This window comes from Oryx dammah, unplaced genomic scaffold (genome assembly GCF_014754425.2).
Source record: "Oryx dammah isolate SB20612 unplaced genomic scaffold, SCBI_Odam_1.1 HiC_scaffold_25, whole genome shotgun sequence".
In the NCBI taxonomy this organism is placed as follows: domain Eukaryota; kingdom Metazoa; phylum Chordata; class Mammalia; order Artiodactyla; family Bovidae; genus Oryx; species Oryx dammah.
This window is the reverse complement of record NW_024070209.1, coordinates 48227089-48254710: the sequence shown is the minus strand read 5'-3', so window position 1 is coordinate 48254710 and position 27622 is coordinate 48227089. Positions and strand designations below refer to the sequence as shown.

At 43.9% G+C, this 27622-nt stretch overlaps 1 protein-coding gene across 1 annotated transcript in view; it reads right to left on the bottom strand.

The window, feature by feature from the left end:
• Window positions 1-27622, bottom strand: part of ST3GAL5 (ST3 beta-galactoside alpha-2,3-sialyltransferase 5) — a 60027-nt gene that overhangs the window by 6063 nt on the left and 26342 nt on the right. Inside the window, exons 2-6 of the mRNA XM_040224329.1 lie at window positions 25088-25211; window positions 22125-22239; window positions 9993-10336; window positions 6047-6233; window positions 4682-4840 (exon numbers count right to left, since the gene is read on the bottom strand). Of these exons, the coding sequence (XP_040080263.1) occupies window positions 4682-4840; window positions 6047-6233; window positions 9993-10336; window positions 22125-22239; window positions 25088-25211 (929 nt within the window). The remainder of the gene's footprint in view (window positions 1-4681; window positions 4841-6046; window positions 6234-9992; window positions 10337-22124; window positions 22240-25087; window positions 25212-27622) is intronic.

Below are 27622 nucleotides of genomic sequence, written 5' to 3'. Positions count from 1 at the left end.
GGAGAAGAGACAAAGAAAAAAGGTCTTAGCACAGGTCACTGCTTTCCAGGTTCGCTACATGCTATGCAAAGTAATGCAAATACGTACTCGGGACTGCAACTTTATATATCGCACCATTTTACATGTCACCTAATTCTAAAGTCTGACCTGCCCTCCAAGTCAAGAATCTGGACTCTAAAAACATGGTCTGTGATGTGAATTCTTTTTTCTTTTCTAAAGTATTTGTTTATTTATTTGGCTGCACTAGGTCTTGGTTGCAGCATGTAGGACCTAGTTCTCTGACCAGGGATTGAACCTGGGTCCCCTGCATTAGGAGCATGAAGTCTTAACCACTGGACCCCCAAGGAAGTCCCTATGTTTTGAACATATCAGCGAAAGGCAGCCTGGCGGGTCCTTTAAGCACAAAGCTAAAAGGTATTCTTTCTAAAACCTTCACCCACCAGCCATACAAAGGATGACCATAATGGTGAATCAAACTCGTCCCCTCTCACATGCAGAAGTCCACATGGGCTGCTCTGGGATAAGCAGCCATAGCCCTTCTTGGGACATGGATTTTGGAGCCCACCCTGTCCTGACTGGCTCCTGGCTCCATACAGCCTTTGCCTGAGAACAGAGGGGACTCAGAACCTGCCCTGTGAAGACTGTGTTCACCCCTTACCTGCAGGTTAAGGCCCCCACCTGTTTTCCTGGCAAATAATGTCCCTAGGTCATTTTCACATGTCCTGTTGCGCAGTTAATTTCTGCTTACTCTCTGATCAAGCAAGTACATTTTTAACCTCAAATTATGGGCTTTCACACTTGGGTTTTTTCCCCCTCAAATGTACCCTTACTGGCTTTGGGTTAGAATGTCAAATGTCCAATTCTGAATTCTGACTGTATCGCGGTTCCCTCTTCATGTCCGACATCTTGCCGCTAGTACACCTGGAAGCGTGCTCTCTGAATTTCCAATGCAGTTTGTAGATAAAGATAACACACAGGGTGGCAGACAGGAATACAGAGAGCCCTCCTGGAGGCTACTGCCCATCTACTACTTGATATTCTTTTGCATCTACTAACATATTCATCTGAGCCGATTCTGTGGCTTCTACAAGCAACTGTCCTTTTCTGTCAACTAGGACAACAAGGAACCCTTCAGAGTTCATAGATGAAGGTGGGATCAGGAAACATCCAGGTAGTCCACCATTCGGAAACAACTGCTTCCAGACCCCCAGTGTGCCGTGTCTACCTCTCAAGTCAGCCTCCCTTATTATGAAGGAACTCAACAGTCATTTTGCAGAGTTGCAAACAGAAACCAAGAGAAATTGATCCATAGAAAGCCTGCCTCTTGGGCTTAGGACTCTCAGGTGGTGTCCTGTCTTCTCCAACTGCAGCCAGCTCGCACCCAGCAGGTCAAGAATTTGTTGTTGTTCAGTCACAGTCGCTAAGTTGTGTCCAACTCTTTTCGACTCCATGGACTGCAGCACACCAGGCTCCTCTGTTCTCCACTCTCTCCTGGAGTTTGCCAAATTCATGTCCATTGAGTCAGTGATGCTATCTTAACTATCTCATTCTCTGCTGTCCCCTTCTCCTCCTGCCTTCAATCTTTCTCAGCATCAGTATCTTTTCCAATGAGTCAGCTCTTTGCCATCAGGTGGCAAAAGTACTGGAACTTCAGCATTAGTCCTTCCAATGAATATTCAGTGTTGATTTCTTTTAGGATTGACTGGTTAGATCTCCTTGCAGTCCAAGGGACTCTCGAGAGTCCTCTCTAGCACTACAATTCAAAAGCATCAATTTCAATAGGCTATTTTAATCCTTGGCTATTTGACCTTGCCTATGATGAACCTAGAATAGCCTGGCAGATTACCTCTAATTTCCTTATAATAAAAATTTTAGAGTCCTTCCCAATTTCCCTATTCATATTTTAAATTGACACATACATTGCCAAACTACCCTCCAGAAAAAGTGCCAACTTAAATTCTACCTCATTCCTGCCAAACAAGGACATTATCAAGCTTTTAAATCTCTGCCAAGAAAACATGCAAAAAATGTCATTGTAGGTTTAATTCCCTTTTATTTGATTACTGGTGAAACTGAACATTTTATCATCTATTCCTTGGCTGAATTAATTTCTTTTGTGAATGTCTGTTCAAATTCTTTTCCCATTTCTTTTTTGGCTCATTGTTTTCTTTTTGATTTAATAAAATCTTCCCTGGTGGCTCAGACGGTAAAGCGTCTGCCTGTAATGTGGGAGACCCGGGTTTGATTGCTGGGTCGGAAAGATCCCCTGGAGAAGGAAATGGCAACCCACTCCAGTACTCTTGCCTGGAAAATTCCATGGACGGAGGAGCCTGGTAGGCTACAGCCAATGGGGTCGCAAAGAGTCAGACACAACTGAGCAACTTCACTTCTACTTAATGTTTTGAGAGTATTTACTCCATTGTTGCTATGATAAATTTCCTCCCACTAACTTTGTTTCTGATACCCTTTTCTATTTAGCAATTTCATATTTTATGTAACTAAATTTTTAAAGGTTATTTTTAAAATAAAATTGACCTGCAAACCAAAAAATGAGCATTTGCCTATGCTTAAAACATACTATGGAGTAAAATAAAGTAAAAATACTCTATTAATACTATCTAATAAAGAAACCAGGCCATTTAAAAGATATAGAAATCTAGGTATATTTATAGTGAAATCTCTTATAACTTAGTTTAAGAGTCTTGCTGCAGTATGTTATCTTTTTTTTAGAAAAATTGTTTTGTTAAAAGTGATGCCAACAGGTTAAAAATTGTAAACCCACATTCTGGGGCACCGTATGTGCTCTGAGTAGGGGAGGCCAGCTAGAGCCAGGCAGAGACCTGACCGTCACTGGTAGGGGATAGGGCCGCTTTCCTCCGAGAGGGAAAAGGCACCACGGATCCTGACCATGTTCTTGCAATGGCAGGAATCACATGGCCCTCCTGGGCTCCCCATGGATGGAGGGCAGAGCCCCCGAGGAAAATGGCGGCCTGTGACGGGAACCACTTCCACCATGTGAACTGTTTCACCTGAGCTGGGTACCCAAGCCCGAGGCTGGAGCCAGAGTTAGATTCAGATTCAGCTCTTACTGAAGATCCCCCAGAGAAGGAAATGGCTACCCACTCCAGTATTCTCTCCTGGGAAATCCCATGGACAGAGGCAGGCTGTCAGGCTATAGTCCATGAGATCACAAAGAGTCAAACACAACTTAGCAACTAAACAACAACATTCAGATACTTACTTTCCTTAACAAACGCAGAATTCTTAATTTAAAATTTACACAGTTGTGTTAAATCATCTTTTTATTTCGAATTTGCTTCAAAGGGCAAACAGAAGAAGCTGCTCATCTGTCTACTGGATGAGGACCCCCCGAGTCCAGTTCAGTGTTGCAAATTCCCTCCTGGATCAGTCCCACCTCCTAGGAGGTATCTCAGGCCCCTGGTGTGGGTAGCAGAACCTCACATTTAAAAATCCCTTGCTCTCCCTTATATATAAACGCTTTGCTTAAAATCCTGTTTAAAAATGATTTCCACTGCTTTTACAAAAGTTTCATTTAGAGACACAGGAGGTGGCCCTAGTGGTAAAGAACCCACCCGCCAGTACAGGAAACCTAAGAGATGCAGGTTTGATCCCTGGGTTGGGAAGATCCCCTGGACAAGGAAATGGCAACCCATGCCAGTATTCTTGCCTGGAGAATCCCATGGACAGAGGAGCCTGGTGGGCTACAGTCCCTGGGGTCGCAAAGAGTGGGACACGACTGAGGCGACTTAGGACAGGTAGTTCTTTAGATTATGAAGAAACAGGTGATACAGGCATCTCCGACCAGAGCCACACAAGCTGCCTGCAGGTAAAGAATCTACTGCAGTGAACCATCTACAGCACAAAGGTTCTCAGAGTAGGCTGCAAAACAAGACTACTCAGGAAACTTTGAAAATCCCAGTGCACAGACCACAGCACAGACAGATGAAATCGGAATGTTTGGGGTGTGGGACTCAGCCATCAATGGAAAAGCACTGCTCAAGAGCAGGGCTCCCCAAGCTTTTTGGCACCAGGGACCGGTTTTGTGGAAGACAATTTTTCTACGAACCTGGGGGCTGGGGATGATTTCGGGATGATTCAAGCATGTTACATTTACTGTGCACTTTATTTCTATTATTGTTATATTGGCTCTACCTCAGATCATCAGGCATTAGATTCTGGAGGTTGTGGACCCCTGATCTACAGAAATTGCCTATTTGCCATCACCTATGTATGCATGCATGTGGGTGCTCAGTCGTGTCCAACTCTTTGCAACCCTACAGACTGCAGGCCATGAGGGTTCTCGGGAGTGATGATAAATGTCAATTTTCTCTTAAGTGGCCTGTAGTGCTAAATTGTAGCCAACTTTTCTGGAGTCTTGGAGTAACTTTCTATGGATTCCTGGAGTAAGAATACCTTAAATAATATCTCAGTGATTGAAGTGCTAACTATACTAAAGAGACGAACCACTGGGGGTGAAAGGATTAAACAATGGGGAGCCTCTAAGGTCAAGATGTCGAGGGGTAAACACACATGGAACATGATGAGGTGTCATCTCTGGAAGATGCTCCTGGGTCTACAGCTGAGCCTAACTGAAAGGCATCGATTAGGCTCCTTTCCAACACACAGAGGAACAGTAACGTATCAGCAGTGACAAAAATACCTTATCTCGGCCCCAGAACCTTGACTGCGGCTCAGAGTATTGAAGGATATCAAAGGCAGTCTCTTTGATAATAACTGGATTCAAAATCCTGAACTGTTTCGGCTGTAGTGGGATTTTTTCCGCCACTTGCTTCCAAAAGAAGAGCCGCACCCAAAATGGCTAAGGAAAGAGAGCAAGCAATCATTAGGGAGAGTTAATAAAGATATCAGAGGAGGGGGAGAATGTGGCCCCTGCTAATGAGGGCAAAGCTGTGGGTGTGGCCCCACATGGGTTTGGGTTCTGCATTCTGTGGCAAAGTCACAGAGCCATGCAACGGTAAGGATCTGATCAGGAAGGTGGCATTGGGCAAGGAAAGGAACTGCAGAAGCAACTTTTATCAGTTTGGGGAAAGAAGTTCTTAAGGTAATGGCCTCAGATGGTAGGTCTTTTCAGGATCCAAAGCCATCATTTTGTCCAGGGAAGATCAAGCAAATAGATTCAGTTTGAGGCCCATCTGTGCTCAGGCCCCACCACACCTCGGCCCCCAGCCACTTACTCCACTTCCAGTCTGGTGATCTCTCTCGTCTGACTGTAAATCATTTCATATGTGCTTCATCTTTCAACTAGAAAAACTACCCAGAGGAAATCCAGAGGACCCCAACAAATTTTGGAGACACAAATTCTCCATCATGTGAAGCTTCTCTAAAGAGTTTGATATGTCCTGTTAATTTTACAGTCGGCCAGTTTGTGCAAGTGCATATAAATGCACACACACTCCTTAAAAGTTGACCTCTAAAATTTATTTCAGCATAATGGAGGGGGCCTCATAAAGTAGGATGATAAATTACTGTAAAGAAAAACAAAAGGAATACCGAGTCAGGGCCATCTCATCCACATCTGCCCTTCTGGAACGCTGTGGACTGACTCCAACAAGAGCACCACCAATCAAAGCATTTTTGGAGACTCTCTTTGAAAGGACCCCTCAGAGAATTTATGGATATTCTTCTGAGCAGCCTTGATAATAATTTATACTCATGCACATAAGTCTAATTTCTGACAGCAGCCAGAAGCCATGTAAATTCAAGTCTGGTAAATCAGCTGGGTGGTCAACCTCAATCATAGCAATTTTGGCCCCATGCTTTTTACTTCCACTAAGTAATGATACCGGTTTCCATGTGTGACTTGGGTTCTGAAAGCAATTTCCCAAGGGGAGTTCTGAGGGGCTTCGACAAAACGAGTGGCTATTTGAAAGACAACACAAAAGCATGAACGTTAACTTAAAAATGAAAAAAAACAAAAACAAAAACAAAAAACCCTATAATTCCAGTTAGAGAGTCCTTCACTTTTTACAAAGGCACATCCGATGGGTGAATTTCTAGTGCTTACCAGGGTTTCATTTTTGACCATTGCCTGAAGCCAGTTGAAGTCAACACTCTTAAATAAAACAGCAACAAACAAGTCACTGGAATAATATTCAAGGTCAGACAGAGGTGCACCTTCTGGATAAGTCATCCTTATAGTAGTCTTATTGCCAACATGCTCCGAATATCCTTCAACTGGTGCGTTGTTTAACCTATTTAAGTAAAAAGGACAAAGATAAACTGACATTAACCACTTAATCACATGCAAAATTCCTGCAGCGTGTTTTCCACATCTTTTAAGGACTGGGAATGAGGGTATGGCTGGGAGTAGGGTGCCTCCCCTCCAGCAGCTCCATCATCCCTCAGCTCTGCCCTTTCCAGGTGTTGATGAGCGAAGTCTTCAGTCTGCGAACTAGCAACATCCTCCGAGATCCAATCTATGAATGACAAGCAATTCCATCTAGTCCTGCCATGTTAAGCCAACCTAAACACATTTGTGTGTTCTCTGGGCACAAGTAATGTTTCCTTGAAAGCTTTCCATTGTGCTCGGATATTAGTGGTCCTTGCCAGAATTTCAAAAAGATAATCAGAAAAGAAAACCTAGAAACCACGGCAAAGCAGACACAAACCATAGTTACACAGACAGGGTTGGGCCCGAGGAAGGCACTGGGCCCAAGTGCAAAGTGAAGCGAAAGTCGTTCAGTTTTGTCCAACTCTTTGCAACCCCATGGATTGTAGCCTATCAGGCTCCTTTGTCCAGGGTATTCTCCAAGCAAGAATACCGGAGTGGGTCGCCATTCCCTTCTCCAGGGGATCTTCCCGACTGAGGGATTGAACTAGGGTCTCCTGCATGACAGGCAGATTCTTTACCGGCTAAGTTACCACGGTGCGACCTGGTCTTAAATTAAAGCAGGAATTTGGGGTACTGACCACTGTTAGATCGATGGAGGCTTTGCCAGTGTGGATGGTCTGGGGGAAACATTAAGAATTCTTCTTAAAGCAGTATCACTCACCCAGGTACATAGTTTTGAAATCTCAAGAAAAGTCTGTTTGGTCTTTTCCCTGTATTATCACATCTGTATAAACCTTTCTTTTCTTTTCTTTTTATTTTTTATTTTACTTTACAATTCTGTATTGGTTTTGCCATACATTGACATCCATTCTACTTTTACTTCCTCTTCTAGATCTCAGATACCTAAGTCCTAGATTATTAAAAGATATTATTAGACATGACAACTAAATGCAGAGTGTGATCCTGGGCCAGTTATGTTCTTTTTCTTTTCCTTTATTTATTTAAAAAAATTTTTTGGCCATACTGTGAGGCATGTGGGATCCTAGTCCCCTAACCTGGGATTGAACCCGTGTCCCCTGTAGTAGAGGGTAGAGTCTTAACCACTGGACTGCCAGGGAAGGCTCTCCTTTCTTTTTAAATAATGGACACTACTGGAATAACTGGTGAAACCTGAATAAGGATTGTAAATAAGCCTCTACTGCATCAGTGTTAATCTCCTTATTCTGAATATCATCTTGTAGTTCTATAACAGAATATCCTTGTTCTTAGGAAATGCACACTGAAGTATTTAGGTGTAAAGAAGGAGCTTGAAATTTGCAACTAACTCTCAAAGGATTCAGAAAAGAATAATAAAATATAAAGAGAAAATTATAAAGCCAGTGTGATCAAGTGTTATCAGCTGGGGAATCTGGGAAAAGGGGAGCTCTTTGTATGACTCTGGCAACTTTCCTGTTAATTGTAGAACTACTTTAAACCTAAAAGTTACTCACAAAAAATTTTTCAACTGATTTCTGTTACCATCTGGCTGAGTCTCCCTCCTTAGTCCCCAGCGCTCCATGGTTCCCAGTGCCGATGCATGACGTTCATGCCTCCCAGGCTGGCCCCACCATCAGTGGTCATCGAGCCAGCCCCGTCCCCTCTTTCACTCTCCTCTGGCCAGGCAGGGCTCCTCACCCAGATTTCCCTGCCCCCTTTCTTCAAGGTCAAATCCCACCTTTCTTTTAGGGATTGTGAACAATATTGGGATGAGAGACGATGAAACCGCTGTTTCTGGGTGCTTCCTATGAGCCAGACACTGTCACATGCTCTGAATATTCTCATTTTTTGTTTGTTTTTAAAAATTTTTAATTAATTAATTTTTACTTATTTATTGGGCTGTGCCAGGTCTTAGCTGTGGCATGCAGGATCTAGTTCCCTGACCAGGGACCCCCTGATAGGAAGTGCAGAGTCTCAGCCACTGGACCACCAGGGAAGTCCCTGAAGAGTCTCATTCTTTGCTGAAGCCGCTCATTAGCCAAATCCCACCTTTCCTCAAGGTCAGCTCAAGGCCGCCCTTCTCTTCCACAGTCCCTCTCCTCTGGCCAGAGTGTGCACCCCAGTTTCTCACCTTGTCTCCTCCCGTATCCCACTCGTGTACTGTTAAGATGGGCACAGGGTCCCGTCTGCCTCTTCCAGTGCTGCCTGTGGACATCGCTCAGCTGCTCACACAGAGCTGGGGCTGAGGTTCTGGAAGCCTCAGCACTCTGCCTTTGGAGTGTCAGGGTCTGGTCGGAACTCCACGCCCTCTGGTGCCTCTGTGTCCTCATCTCTGACACTGGCTAACAGGATGGCTTCACCAAGGCATGAGACCCACCAGAGCCAGGACAGCGTCTGGCACACAGGAAGCCCCCACAGGAAGGAAGCAGTTATACCCACCCTCACCTCAACAACTTCCACACCCCTGAAGCCCTGACCCTACTCCCATACTTCACACATTTTGCCTCAAAACTTGTTCCTTGTTTCTTCTCTCTCTTGGCCCTTACAAAAAAGTCTGGTTCTTTCCTAGAAACCTCTTACACCCCCTCCCCTTTCTTCCATAGCTCCTCCTCCTTCCTATACATTTTCCAAACATAGCTCCTAACAGCACTCTAGTGTTCTTGTTTGGAGAATTCCATGGACAGAGCAGCCTGGCGGGCTACCATCCATGCGGTCACAACGAGTCGGACATGACTGTGTAATTAACACTTTCATTTTTCACTGAGCATCTACCATAAGTCTGACACTGTTTCACAAGCTTTACACCTGTTAACTCATTTTGTCTTCATAGTAACCCTATGAGCTCTGTGCCATCATGGCCTCCATTTACAGATGAGGAAATCAAGGCACAGGACAGCAAGGAAACTTGCCCCAAATCACAGCTACTAGTGACAAAGGCATTATGTGGACATATCACCACTTTCAGGCTCAAAATGTCTGAGATGGATCTTGTCATCCTTCGTCACTAGCCAGAGATTTTCCTCAACTATTCCAGTGGTTCCACTAATACCTTAGACCTCAGACTGGAAATCCTGGTGTTTCCTAACATGACTGTCAAACTATCAGCAAATCCTACAATTCAGGATAACTGCCTACTGCCTGTAGTGAGTGTGATTAGTCCCTTCAGCCATGGTTGACTCTTTGCAAACCTATGGATTGTTGTCCCCCAGGCTCCTCTGTCCATGGGATTCTCCAGGAAAGAATCCTGGAGTGGGCTGCCAGGCCCTCCTCCAGGGGGGGATCTGGTGTTTAAATGCTTCTGTGTGTTTTCTGGTCCCAGCCAGGGCCACCTTCCAGGTTCACCCTCCCCAAGTCCCACTCCTAGAAGCCAGGTGTCCCACTGACTCAAGTATGTCCCCCTTCCCCACATCCTTCTCCGGGCCCTGCCTAGCACAGCCTTCTTCCTTCGCTGGCTTATCTGAATCTACCCATCCTTCCAACCCTCAACTCCACTGAAAAGGTTTTTACCAAAATGAGGGTCAGTACCGCACAGTTTGGAGCATCCAATCATTTCATGTCTTTGTTTCAACTTCTCAAAACGTGAGTCCCCAGAAGGCAGGGACATGTGGGGTTGTTCTGGGTGCTTCCTGTTTGTGGTGCTGCCCTGACTCACGGCAGTGAGCTACAGCCTAGAGGACAGAGGCTGGTCTTCAAGCCACCGTACCGTATCACGACATCAAACTGGTTCAGGGCATGGCCCAGCTCCAGTCCGTGGAGGATCCCGCCGCTTCCGATGACCACACAACGCTTGCAGCTCTTGGTTCTCAAGTGTTCAGGAAAGTCATGCTCTGGCAAGAGTTCTAAGAGGGTCTGGACTTTCCCAGAGAACTTGTGGAATCCGAAAGGAGGGTCGTACTTGTACGCAGCCTCACTCTCCATGGGGACCTTCGTCACGAACGGTGGCAGGTCCAAGCTGTACCTGCTCCCGAAGAGCTGTGCCATTGACCTCTTGGCAAACTGGGGTCGGCACTCCTTCTGCAGGACTTGCTGGGCATACTGCTGGGCTCTCTGGAAAGAAGCACACAGACCTGCACGTCAAAGGCTTGCAGGCATTAGAAGTACACTCTGACAGGGGACACTTGGCCCTGCGGTGTTTGACATAGCTCCCTTGTGGATGACTGACTTGTAACACATAACACCTGCATTTAAGAGTTAATTTATGGGCCTTTCCTGGTGGCCCAGTGGTTAAGAATCCTCCTGCCAATGCAGGGGATGAGGGTTCAATCCCTGGTCCAGAGATTTCACTTGTCAAGGGGCAATGAAGCATGTGAGCCACGACTAGCCCATGCTCTAGAGCCCATGAGCTACAGCGACTGAGCCTACGCGCTGTAACTACTGAAGCCCGGGTGCCTAGAGCCTGTGCTCTGTAACGAGAGAAACCAGCGCAGTGAGAAGCTCTCGCACGGCAACTAGAGAGAAGTCCCCACTCTCTGCGGCTAGAGAAAGCCCATGTGCAGCAACAAAGATCCAGCACAGCCAAAAATAAATAAACTTTAAAAAGAGTCAATTTATGCTTGACATTTGAGAGGAAAATCTAGGAGAAGCACATGAAAAGGAGATAAAACTCAATTAAGATGTTTCATTGCATGAGTGAAACAGGAAGGCCCCCACCTCCCATCCTTCTGGCCTAGCTTGTTCAAATAAATCCGGGGTTCAAAAAGGTGTTTAAGATTTCATTTTTTAAAAATCTTCTCAGAAGATTTCATGGTTCATAAAATCCTGATACGTGCTATAACACAGATGAACCGCAAAGACAGACTCATATAAATAAGCCAGTCACAAAAAGACAAGTACTGTAGAACTCCACTTATAGAGATTATCTAATGTAGTCAAATTCACAGAAATAGAAAGAATGGTGGTTTCTGTTCTATTCTAGAATAGACCAATGATTAATAGGGGCTGGAGGGAAGGGACAGTTTCAGTTTAGTAAGACGGAAATGTTCCAGTGTGAATATATTTAACAGGACTAAACTACATTTAAGGATAATAAATATGGTAAATTTTAAATTAAATTTAAATTTTATGGTATTTTTTAAAACCATAGTTTAAAAGAAAAAAGATTCCTAAGGACTTCTCTGGTTCCAGTGGTTGAGACTCCATCCTCCCAGTGCAGGGGGCCCAGGTTTAGTCCCTGGTTGGGGAACTAAGATCCCACATGCTGTATAGCGTAGCCAAAAGAGAGAGAGAGAGAAAGAGAAAAAAAAAACAGATGTCCTGTTTCAGGTTCCTATCTAGTGGGATGAAAACCAGGATTATTTATCAGTTAGGGTAATGAGTTTCACAGCCTGGAATGGAAACTAGGTATAACCTGCAACGTTGTCCTGTCAACAAAAAATTGCCTTGGTTTTGTATACAATTTTCCCTGCAACGTTAATGTTTTGCATCAACAAGAAATGACTGCTGAAGGCCAAGTACACTAGCCTGGCTGAAGGCAGCAGGGACACGGACAAACATGGAATAAATGGCCACTCACCCCACAGTCTGCCCTTTGGCTCAGTCTGGCCAAATGCTGCCTTGGGACCGTCTGTCAGGAAGTTCTCCTTCATCGCTGTGCTCTACGTCCTCATCACTACATGCTGCAGCCTTAGCCTTGCCTTATCCCTCCTTCCATCAAACTGCATGCGTGCGCGCGTGTGTATGTGTGTGTGGGGGGGTGTGTGGCCCTCTATTTGCTGGGATATTTATTTTTAGTATTGAACATGTCTTTTGAACCGTGTCAGTACTATTATGAGGATTATTATTGCTGTATACAGTTCTAAATGTTTGCCTCAACTATGTTTTTTTCTCAAAGTCCTGTCTGATTTTTGCATGATAAAATTTTTGTAGAAACAATTCTCTGAATATAGCAGAACCCCCTCCCTATTTTTGAAATCACAGCTTCAAAAAGTTATTAGTACTGGAAAGAGCACATTGTTTATATCTTTTTTATCTTGAGGATCTGGCCCCACGCCGGGAGAAAGAAAGTGATGTTCCTGGAGCCTCGGACAGTGCTGCAGACATGTCAGTCTCAAGTCACCAGCATGACACCTAGGACACCTCGCAAGATGGTCCTATCTTCACTTTGTGGGCTCAGGGTGGTTCACCCAGAAGGACACAGCTGAGCTGGCAGGTCACCTAGTCTGATCGCCTCCCAGGCTCCTATGATCCTAGCCTCTGCCCACAGAGAGCAGCTGACAGTCACCACTGAGAGCAAGAGTTTGAACTGGCATCTTTGCAAGGAATCAGTGAGAAAGCCAAGCAAGAAGCCAGCTGTGACCCCAGAAGACCCTGAATGGAGGCCTCACCGTGACCATGCCTCCAAGTTCAGTGATGCTCTCCAACCACTGGCACTTAACGCCAGACTGAGTGGGCAGGGCAAGCAGAGGGACCACATGTACTGTACATACTTGTCTCTAGACCCCAGGCCTGAGGGTTATTAACAACAGTTTTTAGAGAACAAAAGGTCTAATTCTTCACTATGGAAGCATATCCCAAGCATCTTGTTTTACAAATCTCCTGGGATAAAAAAGAACATCAGAAAAGTACCAGGAGACAGAAGCCTCATGACTGACTCAGGACCGGAAAGAGAGGTTAGGTGATGGAGTCGGAGACCGGAGCATGACTCTTCTGGCCGCCAAATTTTCTCTTTAATTTGAAAGGAGTGAAATTTCCATTCTGGCAGAGAGTCCATCTCAGGCTTCAAAGTGAATTTTCTAGACCATAAGCAGAGCACCTTCTGATGGTGACCCTTCCTGTCCCTCATTCATAGCAGGTGCAATAAATCCATCCCAGTGACAAAGTTCTCAGTGCCACTGGAAATGGCCAAAACCACAGCAATTCCTTTTCCTCTTTTGTTTCAATTTGTTGAAACATGTAACACGCCCCACAGAAGTCTCAGCCTCCCTCCTTCCTCTTCCCGGCTTCAAAGCTCAGAAGAAAAATGCCTGGGGAGGACGGCTCGCCTTGCAGAGCTGCAGTCAAGACCGGAAGCATCACAACCTTCCTCTTCTCTGCTGCAGACAGTGCCAAAGCTGGGCGCCGGAGCAGGCTGGTGAGGAAGGACACGGTGAGTCTGGCTGACATCCATCCTGAGTGAGGACCACCGCCAAGCAGAGAACTATAGACTCTCTCAAAGACACAGGAAGCCCTTTGCTCCTGAATCGACACAGGGACACAGGAGATTCAGTTTCTGAAAGACTTCCAGGCTGAGTCTGCTGACTGCCCATGACTAAGAATAAACAGACATCAGGCAGCTTCAGTTGTCAATGACATAGCCATTTGCCATGGAAAACCACAAAGTGAGAATCCACAGAGGGGTATTAAAAAATGAATTTTCTTCAGTAGAATCTCCATGTTCAGTTCTACCCCATAATTTTTAGGACAGTCCTTCTCAGAAATATAGGTAAATGGCATAATTCTGAGTAAAAGGCAATGTTTTATTTATCGATTTAAACTCAGGACAGGGAACAGCACTTGGGTTGGAGCGGGGTCTGAAGTCTGGAGCTGACTGGACATGTGTAGGAACCCAACTCAGCCACAGACCACATGAACCAAAGGTATGGGTTACATTATGAAACTTTCACTTCCATGTTTGTAAACTCTGGCTTAACTCCCATGGGTTAGCTGTCTATAGCTTTTACCTGGTTAAAGGCAGAAAAATCTGAATAACCAAGTCACAGAGAGAATAGCATGATAAAATCTCAACCAGCCAGTGGTTGCCTGGGGCTGGTAGTTGAGGGTAGGGACTGGCCACAGAAGGGGTGAGAGGGAATTAACGTGTAATGAAATGTTCTCAATGGGATTGTGGTGATGGAGGTATAACTATAAACTTACTAGATGCTCCTTCTAGAACTAACACTAAGAGAAGATGTCCTTTTCATCATAGGGACTGGAATGTAAAAGTAGGAAGTCAAGAGACACCTGAATAGGCAAATTTGGCCTTGGAGTACAAAATGAATTAGGGCAAAGGCTAACAGAGTTTTGCCAAGAGAATGCACTGGTCATAGCAAACACCCTCTTCCAACAAAACAAGAGAAGACTCTACACATGGACATCACCAGATAGTCAATACTGAAATCAGATTACATTCTTTGTAGCCAAAGATGGAGAAGCTCTACACAGTCAGCAAAAACAAGAATGGGAGCTGACTGTGGCTCAGATCATGAATTCCTTATTGCAAAATTCAGACTTAAATTGAAGAAAATAGGGAAAACCACTAGACCACTCAGGTATGACCTAAATCAAATCCCTTACAATGATATAGTGACAGTGACAAACAGATTCAAGGGATTAGGTCTGATAGACAGAGTGCCTGAAGAACTACGGACAGAGGTTCGTGGCATTGTACAGGAGCATTCTCAAGAAAAAGAAACGTAAAAAGGCAAAATGGCTGTCTGAGGAGGCCTTACAAACAGCTGAGAAAAGAAGAGAAGTGAAAGACAAAAGAGAAGAGGAAAGATATAAGCATCTGAATGCAGAGTTCCAAAGAATAACAAGGAGAGATAAGAAAGCCTTCCTCAGAGATCAATACAAAGAAATAGAGGAAAACAACAGAATGGGAAAGACTAGAGATCTCTTCAAGAAAATTAGAGATACCAAGGGAACATTTCATGCAAAGATGGGTACAATAAAGGACAGAAATGGTATGGACCTAACAGAAGCAGAAGATATTAAGAAGAGATGGCAAGAATACACAGAAGAACTATACAAAAAAGACCTTCAGTTCAGTTCGGTCACTCAGTCATGTCCGACTCTTTCCGACTCCATGAATTGCAGTATGCCAAGCCTCCCTGTCCATCACCAACTCCCAGAGTCTACCCAAACTCATGTCTATCAAGTCGGTGATGCCATCCAGCCATCTCATCCTCTGTCGTCCCCTTCTCCTCCTGCCCCCAATCCCTCCCAGCATCAAGGTCTTTTCCAATGAATCAACTTTAATGACCCAGGTAACCACGATGGTGTGATCACTTACCTAGACCCAGACATCCTGGAATGCAAAGTCAAGTGGGCCTTAGGAAGCATCACTATGAACAAAGCTAGTGGAGGTGATGGAATTCCAGTTGAGCTGTTTCAAATCCTAAGAGATGATGCTGTGAAAGTGCTACACTCAATATGCCAGCAAATCTGGAAAACTCAGCAGTGGCCACAGGACTGGAAAAGGTCAGTTTTCATTCCAATGTCAAAGAACATTCAAACTATCACACAAGTGCACTCATCTCACATGCTAGCAAAGTAATGCTCAAAATTCTCTAAGCTAGGCTTAAACAGTACATGAACCGTGAACTTCCAGATGTTCAAGCTGGATTTAGAAAAGGCAGAGGAACCAGAGATCAAATTGCCAACATCCACTGGATCATTGAAAAAGCACAGAATTCCAGAAAAACATCTACTTCTGCTTTATTGACTATGCCAAAGCCTTTGTATGGATCACAACAAACTGTGGAAAATTCTTCAAGAGATGGGAATACCAGATCTGCCTCCTAAGAAATCTGTACACAGGTCAAGAAGCAACAGTTAAAACCAGACATGGAACAATGGACTGGTTCCAAATTGGGAAAGGAGTACATCAAGGCTGTATATTGTCACCCTGCTTATTTAACTTATACGCAGAGTACATCATGAGAAATGCTGGGCTGAATGAAGCACACGCTGGAATCAAGATTGCTGGGAGAAATATATAATATCAATAATACTCCTCCAACTGGGTGCTTAAAAGGAGAAGCAGTAAGTCTTATGACATGTATATTTTATCAAAAGACACTGTTAAGAAGAAAACAATCAGACAATCTGGATCTAGACCCAGTTCCAGATCTCTTTATCACAGTGGTGTTTTTCAGTCGCTGAGTTGTGTCCGACTCTTTGAAGCATGCCAGGCTTCCCTGTCCTTTACCATCTCCCTGAATTTGCTCAAACTCATGTAAGTGATGCCATCCAACCACCTCATCCTCTGTTGCCCCCTTCTCTTGATCTCAATCCTCCCCAGCATCAGGGTCTTTTCTAGTGAGTTAGCTCTTCACATCAGTTGGCCAAAGAATTGGAGCTTCAGCATCAGTCCTTCCAATGAATATTCAGGACGGATTTCCTTTAGGATTGACTGGTTGGATCTCCCTGCTATCATAGTGTAAACTTGGTTAAAGCATGAGCCCGAGGTCTAGGCTTCAGTTTCCTCACCTCTATGAGACTACTGAAGGATGGTCAGGGGAAAAGTAAGGACACCAGGGAGAGAAGGATGAGTTGGGAAGTGTGAATGCTTAGACTGATTTAAAACTCAGCCCAGGGTTACTCTGCTTACTTCATTTTTTATTTATTTATTTTTGGCTGCACTGTGTGGCATTTAGGATCTTAGTTTCCTGACCAGGGATCAAACCCAGGCCCTCTGCAGTGAAATCATGGAGTCCTAATCACTGGACCACCAGGGAATACTCTGCTTACTTTAGATATGTGAGTGTGGGTCTATGGAGTCAGAGCAAAGACATAAACTTGGCCTTGATGAACAGCCCAGAATGCAGTCCCCAGGGTGATGATGTGTGGTCTTTAGTTCCCAAGAGAAGGCCAAGTTCAAAATGGTGCTACCATGTGGCCCCAACCTAAATTGCTGTGACTATAACCTTGTCTCTCTTCAAACATCTCTTAAGTGCAACTTGTCACCTACACTACACTCAAACTGTCGTAGCAACCCTGCAGAGACCACTGTCAGTCTTTCTGCATGAGCTACATATTAAGAGATATCTTTAAATAGAAAACACAAAACCCACAGCAAACACTTGGCCAGAGCCACACTTCTGCTGTACTCATACTGGCAGAATGTAACCAGATGTTCAGAGTCCAACAAGGCTGCTGGCCTTGCAAGCTGCTGAATGTCGTCAACAAAGCTAACAGAGCCCCACCCACATGACTCTGAGATCTCCTGCTGATATACAACCATAATCATCAGATTCATCCAAGCGCTCTTGGTAGGATGAGTCAGTCTCCACTAAAGCCTGGACACAGATTTCTCTGTAGGGAGCTCATACTGAACAACACCTCCCAGCCATTCACATCATCTCTCAGCCATTCACACCAACTCCCAGCCATTCACACCAGCAAGTTTCCCATCTACTTCCTCTATAACGAGGACTTAGAGGGTTTCTCTTCCTGTTTAGTGATGTGGGACCAGATATTAAATTTAGGAGCTGCTCAGAGTCTAGTCAAAGCTATGGTTTTTCCCATAGTCATGTACGGATGTGAGAGTTGGACCATAAAGAAGGCTGAGGGTTGAAGAATGGATGTTTTCAAACTGTGGTGCTGGAGAAGACTCTTGAGAGTGCCGTGGACAGCAAGGAGATCAAAGCAGTCAATCCTAAAGGAAATCAACCTGAATATTCATTGGAAAGACTGATGGCAGAAGCTGAAGCTCTAATACTTTGGCCACCTGAGGTGAAGAGCCAGCTCACTGGAAAAGACCCTGATTTGGGAAAGATTGAGGGCAGGAGAAGAAGGGGGCAACAGAGGATGAGATAGTTGGATGGCATCATCAATGCAATGGACATGAGTTTGAGCAAACACTGGAACATTGTGAAGGTCGGGGAAGCCTGGCACACTGAAGTCCATGGGGTCGCAAAGAGTCAGACAGGACTGAGCCACTGAATGAAAACAGAGTGGAATTCAAGGCTTTTCATGCTCTGGTCCTGTCTCCTCTCAGCATCATCTTCTGCTAGTCCCCATCCAACAGCCTTAGCAGCATCCCACTCTTGCTGTTTCTCTCCTGGGCCGTGCTCTCTGAGACAGGTGCTTTTTGGCACAGTCATGACTACCGTGAGAAGTAGGGCATTTTGACAGAGTCAACAGCGCTAACATTTTTAATAAAAGTGTCAAGTAATAGAATAAAAGACGCCCCTCATCTCACCATGATTAGAGCAGGTTTTCAGTTTCTTACTTTATTAATTTCCAAACTGAGACTTGAACAAACCCGTTTGACTTACACAACCACATACCCATTCCTTCTCCTTTCCACACAATTTTGGGACACTTTCTAATTGGAAAAGATAATGATCTTTTAGAAGTCTTTCAGAACTGGGCTGATGTGGCTGGCCCCTTGGGCTGCCTCCTGGGTCTCCATTTCCTGTCCCATCCCTTTTCCAGCAGGCAGTGGGGCTTGGGAGGCTGACCCTGCCCATTAGGTACCCCGGCCCCTCCACCCCCTGCTCAAGGACTAGTCAGGAATCCTTACTGAAGCCACCTGGGGCAGGGCACTAGCATCCATGAGAGGCTGCTACTGGCTTAACAGTGAACTTCAGTTTAAAATTGGCCCCACCAGCCTAAAGGGGGAATTCATGTTGCATGGCTTAGAGGGAAGAGGAGGGAGAGCTTTTTTTCTGTCTACTGGGAATTCTGAAGAGTCAAAGAGGAGGCATCTGTCTTAGTCCTCAAAGGAATATTAAATATAATGTATATTACTGTAGGGGCTTCTCAGGTGGCAGTAGTGGTAAAGGACTTGCCCACCAATGCCTGAGACGTTAAAGATGCGATTCCTGGGTTGGGAAGATCCTCTGGAGGAGAACATGGCAATCCATTCCAGTATCCCTGCCTGGATAATCCCATGGACAGAGGAACCTGGCGGGCTACAGTCCACAAGGTCGTAGAGTCGGACGCGACTGAAGAGACGTAGCATACACACACGCATATTACTGTTAAGTCCGCAAAGAATTGCCTGTTAAAACTTAACCATGGATTTTCTGTACAATCTGGAGTTCAAAGAGGAGACGTTGCACTGTGGTTCATGTAACCTCTCTCCTTCCTCTGGAATTTAATACAACTCAGTAATAAAAAGACAAATAACCCAGTTAAAAATCGGGTGGGGAATTTGAATAGGCTTTTCTCCTTAGAAGATCTACAACTTAATTGTAGATTAAGGGATTTTTTTTTTGTGCCTGATACAGGCAGGGCTAGGATGGTGGCGTGACACAGGGGCTGAAGAGACTGGCAGGAACCAAGTCATGCTGCCGGGATGAACGGAGTCGGCAAACGTCTGAGGGCAGAAACAGCAGGGAAGAAAGGCCCCATGATCAGCAAGACTCCTGAGACACAAGGGTTCTACACAAGCCATGTGTGGATTTATTAACTACGCTCTTTTCATGTATGTGTTTATACCTGTCTGTCCCCCCAAAAATCTGAGGCATTTCCAAGCATATACAGATTAGAAACACATGAGTAAAAATCAGAACTAGAAAAGGGGCTCTATGCCTGTTATCTTACTGGACTCTGATCACTCCATTTCACAGATGATGTTATCGGTGCCCCACAATTGAGAAAATGGGGACTCTGGGGTACAATCTCTGGGTCAGGAAGATACCCTGGAGGAGGGCATGACAGCCGATTCCCGTGTTCTTGCCTGGAGAATCCCATGGACAGAGAAGCCTGGCGGGCTGCAACAGTCCAAGGGGTCACAAAGACTCGGACATGACTGAAGCAACTTAGCAGGCACGCACACCAAACAATTAAGTCACTTGCCCAAGGTCTCCCTGTAATTGAGTGGCATTTAGATTTGAAACCAGGTCAAAGTTGAAGCTCTCTGCTCTCTGCATCACACTACCTATAACTTCTGGCTTCTTCTTTGTGGACACTCTCCCCAGGCAAGGAGCAGAGTCATCAAGAGCCTGCACTCTGAAACCACACTGCTGGGTCCAAGCCCTGACTCGAGCACTCAGGTAACCTTAGACAGGTTACTTAAGCTTGCTGTTCCTACATATCCTCAGCTATCAGATAGGGGTAATAATAATAATAGCTTTATCTCCAGGACTATACTGAGGGTCAAATGAACTTCTATTGCGAAATCATTTTCAGAACAGCTCCACAGTATATGCACTTCCCAGGTGATGCAGTGGTAAAGAACCCACCTGCCAGCGCAGGATACGCAAAAGACGTGGGTTCAGTCTCTGGGTTAGGAGGATCCCCTGGAAAAGGAAATGGTAACCCACTCCAGCATTCTCTCTTGGAAAATTCCATGGACAGAGGAGCCTGGTAAACTACAATCCATCAGATCACAAAGAGTCACAGACATGACTGAGCGTAAGCGTGCGCGCGCGCGCACACACACACACACACACACACACAATATACTAGATTAACTAAACTAACTAACTAAACTAAACATCATGCAAAATGCTATGCTGGATGAAGCACAAGCTGAAATCAAGATTGCCAGGAGAAATATCAATAATCTCAGATATGCAGATGACAGCACCCTTTTGGCAGAAAGCAAAGAGGAACTAAAGGGCCCCTTGATGAAAGTGAAAAAGCTGGCTTAAAACTCAACATTCATAAAAATGAAGATCATGGATCCAGTCCCATCATTTCACGGCAAATAGATAAGAAACAATGGAAACAGTGCCAGACTTTATTTTCTTGGGCTCCAAAATCACTGCAGATGGTGACTGCAGCCATGCAATTAAAAGATGCTTGTCCTTGGAAGAAAAGCTATGACCAACCTAGACAGCATATTAAAAAACCAGAGACATTACTTTGCCAACAAAAGTTGGCATAGTCAAAGTTATGGTCTTTCCAGTAGTCATGTATGGATGAGAAAGGTGGGCCATAAAGAAAGCTGAGTGACAAAGAATTGATGCTTTTGAACTGTGGAGCTGGAGAAGACTCTTGAGAATTCCTTGTACTGCAAGGAGATCCAACCAGTCAATCCTAAAAGAAATCAGTCCTGAATATTCATTGAAAGGACTGATGCTGAAGCTGATGCTCCAATACTTTGGCCACCTGATGAGAAGAACTGACTCATTGGAAGGATTGAAGACAAGAGGAGAAGGGGATAACAGAGGATGAGATGGTTGGATGGCATCACTGACTTGATGGACCTGAGTTTGAGCAAGCTCTGGGAGTTGGTGATGGACAGGGAAGTCTGGCATGCTGCAGACCTTGGGGTTGCAAAGAGATGGACACGGCTGAACGACTGAACTGAAACTAACTGTGAACTTGGGCCAGCAGCTTAACCTCTCAGGGCTTCGTCTGTAAGATGCAAAGAACACTGCATGACAATTAAATATAATTTAATTTATAAAGATAATATATGTAAAGCACCCATATGTGTCAGTCATCATTAATGCCATGCTACTTTACTTAAAATCATCTCATCTATTGTCCAGGGCTGAACATTACCAGATAATTTGCAACTCAATCAGTGGAATTAGCATTTAATATGACAATTGATTTTTAAAAATAAATACACATTGAAGGAAAAATCCTGAAATACAATGTGAAATCATTAAAACAAAAAAATTAAACACAAAAATGACAAATAGGAAAAGAATTTCTTTCTGATCTGCTTTAAGAACATTTACATTGATAGGATCACAGCATATTAACTTCATGAACCCCCTGGCCATAGGCCAATACCAGTCCATGATCTGTTAGAACTGGGCCACACGGCCGGAGGTGAGCAGCTGGCAAGCAAACAAAGCTTCATTTCTATTTACAGACACTTCCCACTGCTCACCTTACTGCTTGAGCTCCGCCTCTGTCAGATCAGCAGTGATATTATAAATGTAATATGCTTCAATCATCCCCAAACTACCCCATTCCCACCCCAGGGCATGGAAAAACTGTCTTCCACAAAACCCATCCCTGGTGCTCAAAACCTCACCCCATGACTTCAGTGAATGAAGGAAGAACAATGAGGGTAAGGTGGGTGCTTTGAAGTGCAAAGGTTAAATGATTTCCCTTCTGCTTATAACTTTCATGAACATTTACTTATAACACTTCAGAGATGATATTACTATTTAAGTGTACACTTGGAACTTTCTAATTTAAACCACACTGATGGATAGCTAACCTTTATGCGATCGGGATCCATGTAAGGCATTCTTTTCATGTCACATTCTTCAGTAGTATGATTTAGCTTGAGGATATAAAAAAGGATCCACACTCCAAATACAAGCAGTGTACACCTAGAAAAAAGATTAATGAGTCACAATGATGCTGTCATGGAATAATCAAGACAGAACACGTGAAATAACTGAAAACCTAACCCAAACTGAGTTTGTCTGACGCGTGGCAAGAAAGTACAGCCTTTAAGATGACCTAGTAGGGAGGCATTTCTTATTTTCCTAACAAGATAAATGAGTCACTTATGACTGTCTTTGTTATGAACAAGTAAAAAATTTTCTTCTGCAAAGGCACCACAGTAAAATCTGAATCACAATAAAAATTATTGGACTTCAAAAAAATTAATAAATTTTGAGCTACAGAATCTCAGCTTTAATTGTTTGCTACTTTAAAATAGCCCTTCAAATTCTTTAAGATTCCACTTACATGAGATGCACCTAGTCAAAATTACAGAAACAGAACCTAAAATGTTGATTGCCAGGGGCTAGAGGAAGCAGAGGAGGGGGTAGTGTTTAATGGGTACAAAGGATCAAGCTTTAATGGGTACAAAAGATCAAGAGTTCTGCAGGTGGATGGTGTGATGTTGTATAACAGTGTGAATGTACTTAATGCCGATGAAACTGTACACTTAGAAATCGTTAGAACAGTAAATCTAAGATATTTTCCCATAATAAAAAAAAACTGGGAGAATATACTGTGAGCTCTTCCATAAAAAAAGAAAACAAAGTAAATAATCTACTTATTATTCTTCTAAAAAATTATACCCAGAAACGAGACAGAATGAACTAAGGCAGTACCACTAGTCACCTTGAAGACCACCTGTGAAAACAATTTTTAAAACTCTGATAAATTTTTTTTAAAAGACTGATAAATTAAAACTATTTTACACTTTAAAATACACACACACACACACACACACATACACACACAGGGAGAAAAGAACTGAGTTTAGTCCTGGTTCTAGAAATCTCATTCTTTTTGGCCAGGCCATGAGGCTTATGAGATTTTAGTTCCCCAGCCAGGGACTGAACTTGGGGCCAGGCAGTGAAATGACGAGTCCTAACTGCTGGACTGCCAGGGAATTCCTAAGAAATCTCGTTTTACTAAGCTCCCCAAGAGTTACTGACAAAGTAAAGGTTAAAAAAATTTAAATCAAGTTTAAGAAACACTCCTTTAAATGATTTGTGTTACTGAAAAAACAAAGTGAAGGAATAACCTTAAGGGGAAAATAATCTATTTTTTAAAGAAAGGGACAGTTTAAAAAATACAGCATCTAGCATAGTATACTGTACACAATAGTGCGAAATATTTCCTAGTATCTGAGGATTATGATGCAAGAAAGTATCACTAGGAAGTGGGAGGTGATATATGTATAATTATGGCTGATTTGCACTATTGTATGGCAGAAACCAACACGACATTGTAAAGCAATTGCCAATTTAAAAACAAATTTTTAAAAAAGACTTCTTGATTCTCATTTCAATAGAGTCCACCATGAAACCTGAACAAGTATCTTAATTCTTCTGTGGGATCAAATACAGAAGTGAGTGGGATGCAACCATTTGTGTAAAAAACTGAAGGTGTGGGGAGGGAAATACACACACAGAGTATTTGTTACATACACAAGACTGGTAATACTAGTCATCTTTAAGTGGAAAGAGGAAGTGTGGGAGCAGAGATGATGAGTACCTTTAATCTGTTTTGCATCTTGTGAAGGCAGTTATTACCTATTCCTTTCTTCAGCCCTCAGTAAAGGTATTATATTCAGTGCATTAATAATTCCCTTATTTTGATTAGAAAAGAAAAAAAGGGGGGAATTTCCTGGTAGTCTAGCGGTTAGGACTTCAAGCTTCCAATGCAGGGGATCAGGGGAATTAAGATCCCATAAGTCATGTAGCATGGACCAAAAAAAAAAAAAAAAAGGAAGGAAGAAAAGGTTAATAGCAGGTTCAGTGTCTACAGCACTGATTTTGCGGCACTGTAATTCCTGGCTGTGAGTCTGTCCCATCCACACTGTATGGAGCTCTGGTCCTAGGTCTATCTCCCACTTGGCCAGTACCCAGCACAGGGCCAGGCATGTGGAAGCCTTGATAATTACTGGATGATGATAAAAAGAGATGTTTATTAATATACACTTTCTTTTCTACCCATCTCCTTCCCAAATTAGTAAAATAAGGCGAGAGACTAGATTTCAGTGTTGGATTTCTACCCAGAGACATGAAAAAAAAGGGTAATTTACCACCTGGTTTCGCTGGTACCAAATAAAACCGACAAGATCCCCCCTTTAACAATTCTCTTATTAATGACTTCCCAGGTGGCTCAGCAGTAAAGAATCTTCCTGCAGGCAGGAGCCCCAGGTTCAATTCCTGGGTTGGGAAGATCCCCTGGAAAAGGGAATAGCAATCCACTCCAGTACTCTTGCCAGGAAAATCCCAAGGACAGAGGAGCCGGGAGGGCTACAGTCCATGGGTTTGCAAAGAGTCAGACACACGACTGAATGTGCATGCTCACACTCACACCTCTTATTAGGATGGAAAGGTGACCTGGCTGGAATATTTCTCATGCTTTTTAGTGCTTAATGTTAAATGTTATTCAAATGCCTGTAGGGAATTTTAATTAACCGCATTTTTAGACTTATTGGAAATAGCGAAGGGGAAGCCCTCTTTTGTTGGACAGCAGTGGGAAGGGCTGTGACCTGGAAGTTGCAGGGCCTGGAGACCCCCTAGGCCAGCACTGCACCGCCACCAAGCACAACCCGATGCAGGCACCTGGGGCACATGTGCTCTGGACCCTGACTCAGACATGCCTTTAAACTACCGTGACCAAGTGTGGCCAAGGAGTTCTCACTGAATTTTTCTCCCAGTTCTGCCCAAATCAGAGGCATCCTGTGGCCCGAGGGCCCAGTCTTACTTGAGGATGTCTTTTAGCAACAAGTTGGGTCTTCGCATCTTGTTCTGAGCTCTGGTGTACCATTGCAGGGAGGGCCGTGAGCAATCGCTTCTCAGCTTCATGTGGCTGTGGTCACTTAGCATTGCTGTGAAGAGAGGAGAGGAAGGAAGAGGGGAAGAGGCAAATAAGTTTGGTAGATGATGCTTTTAAAGAAACTTTTTTCGCAGGGGTGGGGTTGGGAGGCACATTGTGTGGCTTGCAGAATTTTAGTTCCCTGATCAGGGATTGAACCTGGGGCCTCAGCAGTGAAAGCACAGAGTCCTAACCACTGGACCACCAGGAATTCCCTAAGGAGCCTTGATGTTGTACAGCCGTACCATGTAATACTACTCAGCCAGAAAGAGGAGTGATGGATTGATAGACACAGTAACTGGACGAATCTCGAGATGAGCCAATACTAAAAGGTTACGCAGTATAGGATTCGATTTACATAATGTTCCTGAAATGACAAAATTACAGAAATGTAAACAGATTAGCAGTGGTCAGGAGTAAGGGAAGGAATGATGGAAGTGGCTATGGAAAGGCAACATGAGGGGTCCATGTGGGGATGGAAATATTCTGTTTCCTGACTATACGCCTGTCAATATCCCGGCTTCAACAGTCTACAGTTTTGCTACGATTAGGGGGAAGGGCTTCCCAGGTGGCTCTCTGGTAAAGAATACGCCCACCACTGCAGGGGATGCAGGAGACTTGGGTTTGATTCCTGGATTGGGAAGATCTCCAGGAGTAGCAAGTGGCAACACACTCCAATCCATTCTTGCTTGGGAAATCCCATGGACAGAGGAGCCTGGAGGGCTACCGTCCATAGGGTCAAAAAGAGTTGGACACAGCTGAGCACACACAGACACACACCACTGCGGGGGAAAGGAGTAATCTGTGTTGTATCTTACAACTGCATGTGACTCTACAACTATCCCAAAATTAGGTCTAATTTATTTTTTGAGCCTTTACCTTTTAGAGATACATATGAAACTATTTACAGACAAAACAGGAGATATGAAAACTGCTTCAAAAAACAGGAAGTGGATAAGTGTGTGGGAGAATAGCTGAAACAAGATGAACCTTAAATTGCTACTGAATCTAGGCAATGGGTACACAGGGCTCACTATAGAATTCTCACTGATATTTGAAATTTTCTACCATAAAAATTTAAAAAGAAAGTGTACATAAAAAAGAAAAGGAATGTACACAGAGGAAGAGGGTTACACTAAGGGAAAAAGAAAACATGGTAATTTTAAAAGAAGTTTTTCTTTAAAAAATATGTATGTCCTCAGGCACGCTGCTTAATCTTTTGAATTAATTTTATTCTCAGATTCTCAATTTTTAAGTAATATTCTAATTGGTATTGTAGTAGACATCAAAACATCCCCCCCCCCCATATCAGTTTCCCCCCTCCTCTCAGTTGAACAGAACTCTGGATTTTTAGCTGGGCACATGGCCTCCCAGAATAAAGACTACATTTCCCAGCCTCCCCAGGGGCTAAGTACAGTCTCATGGCTAAGTTCTAGTCAGTGGGAAACAAGCAAAAGTAACTTGTACAACTTGAGGGTGCATCTCTTGGTGTACTCCGCTCTCTCCTTTATCCCTCTTCCTGATGGCTGAAATACTGACACCTTATGAGCCACTCTGGACATAGCAGATCGCCCAAGAGATGGAGGAGCAACAAGAGAGAAGAGACCTGGGTTTTTGGGCCACCCCTGTGGACAGGGCCACCAGTCCACCTTGGACCACCTGTCTCTGGACTCTTGCATGACAGAAATAAACTTCTGTCTTATTTAAGCAACTGTTACTTAAATCTCAGCTAGTACAGGCACCTACCTATATAGCATTATGGTACGTTTATTTATTAATTTAGGAAATCATATCCTTACTTTACTTAGTCTTGTAGCACGAGGAAGTAACTTCTCATTATTCACTTCATTTCCCCCATTAGTATTGTGACATTTTCTTTGAAAAAAACTTTTCTCAAACTGACATTCAAGTATTTGATGTTTTGCTACCATTAACACTCTCCCCAATTCTAACCCTGCAGCACTAGAATGTAAGAATTTTCATAGACTTGCGTCACTCCATTTGAATATTTAAAAAACAAAACAAAACCATGCCAGGAGCTTCATGAGCAAACTTCTGCTGAAGAATCTATTGAATTCGTTTTTAAAGGAGAAATGAGATCAACTGAGACCCTGAAAGGTTTTCAACCACCATACTTGGTTACTTGGACACACAGTCAGCCAAGCAGAGGTTCCCAAGGGGCTGCTTATGATCAAGACATTTATAAAGTGGAAGTTTCTATGATGCCTGTGTTTTTATGACCAGAATGACACTTCATGCCTGAGTGGACTTCCCAAGAACAAAGCAGACGGTGCTATTAGAACCTGGATTCTGCCCTTGCCTACGGCTGGCGCCCTGGACAGGGCTGTGGGCTCTGGCCTCTTCTCTCCTCCTCTTTCTCATCCTCTCTGCCACTGAGACTGAAACCTGCAAATTGCATTCCCA